The sequence below is a fragment of the Crocodylus porosus genome, unplaced genomic scaffold (assembly GCF_001723895.1).
Source record: "Crocodylus porosus isolate Cpor-Errol unplaced genomic scaffold, CroPor_comp1, whole genome shotgun sequence".
NCBI lineage: Eukaryota > Metazoa > Chordata > Crocodylia > Crocodylidae > Crocodylus > Crocodylus porosus.
The window spans coordinates 3,034,171-3,044,105 of NW_017728946.1; the positions used below are offsets into that span (position 1 = coordinate 3,034,171).

The 9,935-nt window shown below is 47.3% G+C and overlaps 1 protein-coding gene across 4 annotated transcripts in view; it reads left to right on the forward strand.

The window, feature by feature from the left end:
• PCDH12 (protocadherin 12) overlaps positions 1-8,412 on the forward strand; it is a 27,912-nt gene extending 19,500 nt beyond the window's left edge. For 2 of the 4 annotated variants that reach the window (XM_019550753.1, XM_019550755.1), the window contains one exon: positions 7,903-7,989. In XM_019550753.1, the coding sequence (XP_019406298.1) occupies positions 7,903-7,908 (6 nt within the window). In that variant the 3' untranslated portion in view covers positions 7,909-7,989. Of the gene's footprint in view, positions 1-7,902 lie in introns of all 4 variants that reach the window. The other 2 variants (XM_019550752.1, XM_019550754.1) reach the window with 2 other exon arrangements.
• Positions 8,413-9,935: the final 1,523 nt, after the last annotated feature.

Below are 9,935 nucleotides of genomic sequence, written 5' to 3' on the forward strand. Positions count from 1 at the left end.
AGGCATATATGCATCAGCTAATTATGCACGCTCAGAAAGCTCTCTAGGTCACCAAGAGTTGAAATCCCCCCCCTTTCAAGGACACAGTCAGTTGAATTCCAGCTTCTGTAATCTGCATGTGAATTGTCAGGGGGAGTGTGGGGGTAGAGAGTGATTTAGTATAAGAAAAACTAGCAAATTGGCCAAAAGCGGGGGGAGGAATGTCCTTGGTGGGGTTTCTCCGTATCAGGTACGAGATGCAAACTGTGCAGTCCTAACAACACTCTATTCATTATGCATTCCTAATAATATTTCTAACAGTTTCTTTTACCTGTTCATGATATCTGCCTTCCACAGTGGTGGGAGATACTGCATAAACCCCTTTGTTTTTCAAAGAGGCATCTAATTCAATTAAATACAAGTTGAATGAGCTCTTGGAACACCAAGCTGGATCAGAGGACACCTGTCTTTGCTGTAGGAGTATCTTTCATGACTGGTGCTAAAAAATATCACCTGGAGAGGAGAAAAATGACCTAAGCAACAAGTTTTCTACAGACACAAGGGGACAGGCAGAACTCTGAGAAGCACTAAGTGTAGATCCAGAAAAAGGCTTAATAGTACCTATACACATGCATCAAGGCTGCTGTGACATACTTTAATTACAGCGTGTTGGAACAAATTCAGTTAATTGAGTCTGCTAGAGTATGGTAATTACTGTGCTCCAGCAGACTCCAGTGTCATGTGCATCAGCATTCTTGTGCTGAAAAAGGCAGCAGGGGCACTTAACTAGAGCTCATTGAATGAGCTTTAGTTGAAAGCACCCCCACTGCCACTTTTCAGCATGGGATGCAGATACATATGCTGCTCCAGGCACTTCAATTAGAGTGGCTCTCAAAGCTGCTCCAAATAAAACACTCCCAGAGCACTGTCACTTTTATGTCACTAGCTCTGCAGAGCCTCTGCTTACCTGGTGCTTTCCCTTTAAAATCAATTGGCACCTCAATTTGTGCCAGTAAATTTACCAAACTGCCTGAGTGTCTGCTTTTGGGCCAGTGCTGAGTATTTTGGAGTTTGGCAAATGCCTGAATCCTGCCAGGATCTGGCCTTCAGACATTACTTGCTTGTCTTGACTTTAGGGGGGGCTTTTACTGTTGGCCTGCTTAGAGCACATTCACTGAATCTGACCTTCCACAGTATTCAGCCGAAGGAGGAAGTAGTGCTGCCACTCGGCCTTAATTCCAGGACATTGGGGAAAAAAAAGGATCACCAAGGAGATGGACGACTTCTCTACCTGAGGAAATTTTGACCCACATCTCTCGGATGACTGCATTACCCACCAGGATTTGGGTTTTATTCATCTTGCCTCTTCAAACTGTTTAACTTTGCTTTGAAAAATTAAATTGTGTGTGTGTTAGAGAGAGAGACAATGAACATTTCTTTTGCTTGGTTGTTAGGGTGCTCACTTGGAAACGAAGGTGACTGAGTTACAGGTCTTGCTGTAATGGATACTTTTTATAAAACATGCTTGGCTATACAAGGCAGTTTCTGCTAGAAGCTTATGGATCATCATCAATTTTCCCCTTAAATCATAGATAATTAGGGTGGGAAGGGACCTCAGGAGGTCATCTAGTCTAGTGTTTCCCAATCAGTTTGCCGCGGCACAAAAGTGTGCCATCAGAAATGAACAGGTTTGCCACAGAATGAGGTATGAGGAAGAGGAATGCCTTAACAGGTGTGATGCAGAAAATTTGTATTAATGTAAGTGTGGCTTGGGCTGGGAAAGGTTGGGAAACACTGATCTAGCCCAACCTCCTGCTCAAAGTAGGACCATCTTCAACTATATCATCCTAGCCAAAGCTTTGTCTACCTGGGTCTTAAAAACCTCTAAGAATGGAGATTCCATGACCCCGCTGGGTAGCCTGTTCCAGTACTTTACTACCCTCATCATGTGAGAGATTTTTCCTAATATCTAACCTAAACTTCACAAGCAATGTCTGTCATGTCTTGGAGAAAAGGCAGCAAAATGCACAGCAGCCCCCTTGGCTCTGCAGGGAACTAGTAGACCTCCTGTGTCTAAAAAGGAAGGCCTATAAAGGATGGAAGGCTGGATCCACCCCAAAGGAAGAGTACTCTGCACTGGTCTGGACCTGTAGGGAGTGAACCAGGAAAGCCAAGGCTGCGACTGAACTCCACCTGGCTGCATGTATCAAGAATAATAAAAAGTTCTTTTTTAGATATGTGGGGAGATGGAGGAAAAGCAAGGGTAACATTGGACCCCTGCTAAACCATATGGGACAACTGATAACCGATGCCCAGGAAAAAGCCAACCTGCTCAACGGGTATTTTGCATTGTTTTTTTTCACCAGCCCTAAGGGACGGCGCTGCTTTCTACAGTATGGGACAGCCAGGGCAAGGGAGAACTGTTGGCCTTCATTAATGTTGACCATGTGAAGGAACACCTTGAGCAGCTGGACACCTTCAAGTCAGCTGTCTCGGACAGCTTACACCCCAGCTTAAGGGACTTAAGGAGCTGGCAAACATCATAACTTGGCCACTGGCACAGATCTTTGAGAACTCATGGTGCTCAGGCGAAGTGCCTATTGGAAGGAGGCCAATGTGGTGCCTATCTTCAAGAAAGGGAGGAAAGGAGATCTGGGGAACTACAGGCCCATCAGCTTGACCTCCGTCCCCAGGAAGATCTTGGGAGAAAATCATGAGAGACTATTCTTGACAAACTGGCTGCAGGCAACTTCTTGAGGGATAGCCAGCACAGGTTTTTTGCAGGTAGGTCTTGCCTGACCAATCTCAACTCCTTCTATGACTAGGTGATATATCACCTGGACAAGGGAGAAGAGATTGATGTCATATCTTGACTTTAAAAAAGCTTTCAATCTGGTATCCCATGATTGTCTTATAGAAAAACTGGCCAATTGCAGCCTCGGCTACATCACAGTCCGCTGGTTGGGAAATTGGCTTCGAGGTCAGACCCAGAGAGTGGTAGTTGACAGAAGTTAATCATTGTGGTGCACCATGACCAGTGGGGTCTCTGTCCTTGGGCTTATCCTTTTCAGCATCCTCATTAATGATGTGGACATTGGTGTCAGAAGCAGACTGGTCAAGTTCACTGATGACACCAAACTTTGGGGTAAAGCGTCCACATCTGAGGACAGGATGGTGATACAGGCCGACCTTGGCAGGTTCAGAAAATGGGTGGGCGAAAACCTGATGGCCTTGCATTTTTCAGAGTTGAAGGTACTCCACCTTGGGAAGAAAAACCCACAGCATGCTTATAGGCTTGGCAGTGCTATGCTTGCTAGCACCACGGCCGAAAGGGACTTGGGGGTCATGATTGACTACAGGATGAATATGAGCCACCAATGCAGTGTTGCAGCTGGCAAAATGAGCAAAACTGGCTTGCATCCATAGATACTTCTGTAGCAAATCCCAGGATGTCATCTTCCCACTGTACTCGGCCTTGGTGAGGCCACAGCTGGAGTACTGTATCCAATTCTGGGCTCCTCAATTTAAAAAAGATGTGGAGAAGCTTGAGACAGTCCAGAGGAGAGCCACGTGCATGAGCAGAGGGCAGGAAAACAGGCCTTATGATGAGAGGCTGAGAGCTATGAGACTCTTCAGCCTGGAAGAGCACAGGCTCAGGGGGGACCTGGTGGCTGCCTATAAGTATAAGGGGTGTACATCAGGATCTGGGGGAGTGCCTGTTCACCAGAGCGCCCCATGGGATGACAAGGTCAAACGGTCACAAACTTATCCAATACCTTTTCAGGCTGGACATAAGGAAGAACTTCTTTATAGTCTGAGCCCCCAAGACCTGGAACAGACTGCCATCAGAGGTGGTACTCTGGATTCCTTTAAGAGTCAATTGGACATTTATCTTGCTGGGATCCTGTGACCCCACCTGACTTCCTGCCCCTGGGGCAGGGGGCTGGACTTGATCTTCTGAGGTCCCTTCCAGATCTAATGTCTATGAAATCTATGCTGCAACTTGAAACCATTACTTCTTGTAATGGTTTCCCCCAGTCCCCTAAACCATTTTCATTGCCCTTTGCTGGACTCTCCAATTTGTCCACATAGTTTTTCTAGTAGGGGCTGTAGGTTGTTCTGGGGCATGCCTGCAACATTTGCAAGTGCTTGGATGCATGGCTGGCTGGACACGTCTGCTCCCAGCCACTTAGTCAAGCTGCCCATGGTCCCACTTTGGATTCATGACAAAAATGAACCAACAGAAAACATCCGGCCTCTGCCAACGAGCCCCTGGAATCCTGTCTCCCAGTGTCCGCTTGGTCACTCAAACAAAGAAAGAAAAAGAAGTGGGGCTCGCTCATCCCTTTTCTCCCAGGGACTATGGAGGGTGGGGGGCAGCTGCCCCGTTACCCACCCTGATTTGTCTCCCCAGCACGACCGCTTCTGGGTCCCAACTGACCTGGGGTCACTCCCTGGCTGTTCCCAAGCTGATGAGGCATGCAGTTCCCTCACTGGGCTGCTCCTTCTCTGCTGGGCTGCTTGCACAGGCTAGCAGCTCCCTGCCACCATCTTCCGCTACCGTACCTGTTGCGGTGCTGCTCCCAAACGTCCCCTGGCTTTTCAGGCTTGGGCTTCCTCTCTCCCCCGCCAGAGCCTTCCCGTCTCCTCTGCATTCTCTTCTCTCCTCCGGCCGGGCAATCCTCCTCTCTTCCGCCGGTGTTTCCATGCTGGCATCCCACTCCTCCCTTGCCAGCCTCACAGCTGTTCTCTCAGCTGCCTTTTGAGCCTCCTGTGTTTCTCCGGGGCTCCACCCCAGTCCCACGCCGATCGGCAGCCTCAGGCAGCTCCAGACTTGTGGAGCCTGCATCCGTGGTTCTCCCCAGCTGCCACTTGACCCCATCTCTGTAGTGAGTATTGGGGTGCCTGGAGTGGAGGTCTGGGACATCCTAGAGGGGCTTTTACTGCCCCTCTCACAGCTGTCATAAAAAATGTTATGGTGGCACAAAGGTGACAAAAGGTGATGTCTGTCTCCACCCATAACCTGTGTCCAGATGAGCACAGACATGCAGCACAGGCGTAGCGCCATACACCACACATGCAGGCATTTTCCATGTTGCTACCTTGCAGCATGGTGGGGGGGAGGAGGGATTGACTTCAGGAGATCCTGGGATCAGAAAAACCCACACCAAAAAAAAAGTAGAGTGGTGCATATTGTGGCAGTGTGTGCTGCCCAAAACCAGGGCCTGGCCACCTGGAGCTCTGCTCCAGCTGCTGGTCAGGCTTCCCATCATGACTGCAGCCCTGGCAGGCCCCCAGGACCTCAGGTAACACTGCTGGGGCCAGCACAGTTGCTGGTCTTAACCTCCCCTACCCTATCTGGGGTAACCAGCCACATGCCAGAATGCGCATAGCACAGGCATTCTCTGGGGACAAGTAGCAGTGGCACAAGGTGTGCCGCTGCTACTTGTCCCCAGGGAAACAAATATCTGTGCTTGTCTGGATCCATCCATAGTAACTCAGCTCACAGAAAAGTTTTTGTATCAGGGTAGTTCCTACTCAAACAGTAAGGTGGGAACAGCCAACTAGATAACTGTGAAAACAATAGTTTGGCAGGAACCCAAACCATCAGGAAGGGGCAGTATGGGGTGAGGGCTGGAGGGGATGGAAATGTTGCACACTCAGATTTTGCACCTCCCATGTGTGCGCGCGCGCACACACACACACACACACACACACACACACACACACGAGAGGATTCACTTCCTGTGTTGGTGGGGAGGGAAGGAAGTGCCATTTGTGTTCATGCAAAGCAAAAGCTAGCTCAGGCTTGCCTGTGGTACTCTGGCATGTTACTTGCAGCGAAGAAAACTAATGTGCTAAGCTCATCACAGCAAGCTGCTGTGTAAGTGTTGAACCCACAGTCTAAACTCTGTGAGCACTAGACTGATCCCTTAACCATTGCTGAAAGGCAGACAGAACCGTCTTTCCCGCAAATGAAAGAACATTGGTCAGAAATAATGGCAAAATTAAATATTTGAGAATAGAGAAATATTGTGACTCCAGCCAGTTCCCTTACACTGATCTTCCTGGTGTAAAGCAGAAGTAATCCCACCAGTAGATTCAAGAATGAGGGAAGAAGGATGCACTCCCATACTTGTGCTGTGCATGCACAGTGAGCTTCAAGTTCACTGCCTGGTCAGTGTGGGCTCCTGCCAGTGCTCAATATGCTCAGTGGGCTTAGCTGATTGGGATGGGGTGACCTCACAGCTCAAGAGCTCAGGGGATGAAGGTTGCTGCTGTTCAGTCTTCCCCTTTCCACTGAATTCAGCAGCAGGGGAAATGATGGGATGAGTGTTGGTGGAAGTACTCAGCCCCTGGGCTCGGGATGTGCTTAAAACCGGGGGCTCTGGACAGACCCTGCACTGAAAGCTCACATGAGACCCAGCCAAAGGTGGGGGTGCATCTGCTCTGCCATTTGCCCTCTGGATCTGCACCTGAACACTACTGGCAAGTCAGGAATGACATTAAAACCAGGGTAAATGAGGGGAAGATCAGGCCAGAATATATTCAAACTATCCCAGCACTACTTTGGTATGGAAATAGCTGCCACCTGCCTTGTTTGAGGTTGGAATATCAAACATGTGCCCTAAAAGATGGAAAAGGATTCTTCCTTATTATTATCTAAGTTCAGAGACTGTCTTCCCAGGAATACCATAATGCTAAACTGAATGTACTGATAAGGACAGGATAGGGGATATGTCAGAGAGAAAATCTAGTACTTCTTAACTTTCAAGTGCTTGATTATTTTTTGTAACACTAATCTGATTATTACAAAGCTTTCATAATTAATTTTTAAGAATGTATTGCAAGAAATGGAAGCACCTTCCCCCCCAATCTTCAGCTGGGTTTGAACCCACAATGCACTACAGCACAGAACCCACCATTGCCACTTTAACTCTTAGGAAAGGGCTGAATACTTAGCTAGCAGCAGAAAATGGACCACCCCCTAGCCTAGGCAATACAAAACAGCATGAACTGTGGAAGAATATAGGTAAGTCCGTATAGAGTTGTCTGTTTTGTTTTTTCCTGACAGCATAGAAAAGACTTGGAGCTAACATTTTCCATGAAAAGATCTTCCAGAGGTGGCTCATAACACAGGCTGCAAGTGCCTGCAGAATTCTTGGTTACACAAATTCTTGTTACTCTTGTACTGTTCAATGTTTTCTTAATGCTACTGGAGCCAAATCTGAATGTGCCAAATCTCAGCTTTTTATAAAACACATTTTTACTGTGCGACCACAAGAGTTAGAAAACTTTGAAACACGGTGTACACATGTTGTTTATCTTGCTGGCTTTTGTTTGGGAATTTACTTCTGTAGGAGCTCCTCAGCCAGTCCTCTTGAGCAAAGTTCAGTCTTTTAAATGGACAAAATATCTCTTTGCCCTGTCCTAGATATTAGAGCGGGAGCCCCTGTTATTCTTCCCCAGCACAGCAGCCTGGTTCCTCTTTGCAGCATGCTAATTCCCTTCACAACTTGCTCCCTTCTCCTTTTGCTTACTCCTCTGGCAGCTTTTAAAGCTCCCAGTGGGACACTCTCTGCTTACTTAAATGTCCCACAGCTGGGCTTTCTTAACAGGGCTGACTGTTCCTTTAAGGAGGAGCAGATTGCCCTGTTACATGTAGCCTCTAAAAATCCAAATGATCAAGCAAAGGGACCTGACATTTATTTTAAAACTTAATTTTTAAATCCCTTTCCTGAGTGTTGTACAACTGAAGCTGGCTGTACTGCTGATAGTCTTACCTTCCATCTCACCCCTGCTCACAACGTATCCTGCTGTCTTTCAGTTGGTTTAGGACACTTTTCTCAGACTCTTTTTCTTCCTCCAAAGAGTGCTCAGATTCAGTAGTTACTTTTGTTTCTTGTGTTTTGCTTTCTCTAGGGATGACCCTTGAAAGGCTGACAGCAGTAGATCCAGAGTGGATGGCTCGGCTCTCTCTGCCACTGGCTAATAGCTACAAGGACAATGTTTTTTCCCCTGATTCTCTGCACTCATCTTGGGACCAGGAATTCATAGTGCAGGACAAACCAAGAACCTTCAAGACATTTGGCAAAGCTATTGGATATGACGCGAATGCACCTGGGACAAGACTGACCAGCACCTTTCTTTCAGAAATGAGTACACTTTTTGAAATGATCTTGGCCCAGAAAGTCCAAGTCCATGCTGAATCAGACTCTGAGCTTCTGCAGCAATTGAGTGCATGTGGCAAGCCCTTGGGAGTGAGTGGTGAAACTCCTGCTCTGTAGGCAAATTGGGAAGACAGGAAGCCACATAAGGACCTATGAACAAAACTGTAGCTTTTCAGACATGGAAATAGCCACTTGGGTGTATGTGTATGTTCAATTAGTTTCATAATGTGAAACACAGCTAAATAGAGAATTCCCCCTTCCCAAGTCCTATTTCTTTTCATGTTCCTTCGGGCCCAGTCCCATCTCTTCCAATGCTATTCCCATCTCCTGGTCCTTCTTTTGTGGATCTGCCTTGCACTTGTATTTTAAGTTTCTCACTTTAGAAGGAAATTTACCATCCCATAAACTGCCCCAGGTGGCCCTGAGCCTTCATCTGTAGGAACAGGAAGACATGCAATGAACAGAGTTATGCCATTTGTTACTGGAGCCACATGGGCACCTGATAAGTGGTAGCCTGAGAAAGGGAGCCCAGCAAGCCCTATTCTCTTAGACCAGGTGGTTTAAGAGAGAATTTTCTGTAGTGACGATGAAGTGTGTGTGTGTACACATTGCTTAAGCGCCTGGCAGATATTACATTTACAGTGTGATTGTGTTAATCTCACCATAAAAGGCAACTTGCCACACATTCAACCAATGGATGACCTCATAAAATAAATAACCAACCACAAAGATGTTGCACATATAACTTAGAACACCTTTGTGCCTGGTTTGTATGGTGCATTGAATGTGTGGTGTGCTGATTGCAATTGGGACTAGGGCCGTGCAGGGTTTTGCACTGGACTAGGACTACCCAAGGGGCCTGCAAGGGCTAGGCAAGGAGAGCTGTTTGACTCCCCACATCTGGCATGTGCAGAGGTGCATACCTAGCCCCATGCGGGGTTGCATCATGCACAGCTTTTGACTAGCTGGTGCAGGTAGAGTGTTCTACCTGCATTGGCAAATTGAAAAGGTGCAACTGGGATCTGATCCCTGATGCCCAAAATTATGTGGCTAGTCATGCACATAGGATGCAGAATTGTTGGGATCCAGGATCTGATCCCATCACACCACTAAATTCATGTCAGCCAGGAGTCTTACGGACTCCTGGCTGACATGAATACAATGTCTGTGTGCTCATTGGCAGGGATCCTATATGTAGTATGATGCCTATTTATCATGTTACAAAACTGTGTTCTAGTCTCTCAGCTTTTATTTAAAATTAAATGCTATTTCTAGTTCTTCAGTTGTGGAGAAAAACCCCATGAAAATATTTGATTCCTGGGGGGCCCTTGTTCACCAAGGCCCCCCTTGGAGTCACCTGGAACAATGGCCACAAGCTGAGGGAGGATAGGTTTAGGTTAGATATTAGGAAGACCTACTTCACTGTAAGGGTGGCCAGAGCCTGGAATAGGCTTCCCAGAGAGGTGGTGCTCTCACCTTCCCTGGAAATCTTCAAGACGAGACTGGATAGGCACCTGGCTGGGGTCTTATGACCACTGCCAACCCCAGTGCTCCTTCTTGCCCATGGCAGGGGGTCGGACTAGATGATCTATCTAGGTCCCTTCTGACTCATTGATTCTATGAGTCCATGATGTATGCCTGGAATCTGAAGAAATCCTGAAACTCTGATTCTGAGAGGGGAGACCAGTCCTTTGTTCAGACCCCGGAGCTCAGTGGTTCCACAGTTGTAGAATTTTGCATTTTACCAAGCATCACAGAATCACAGAGAAGTGGGGCTGCAAGGGA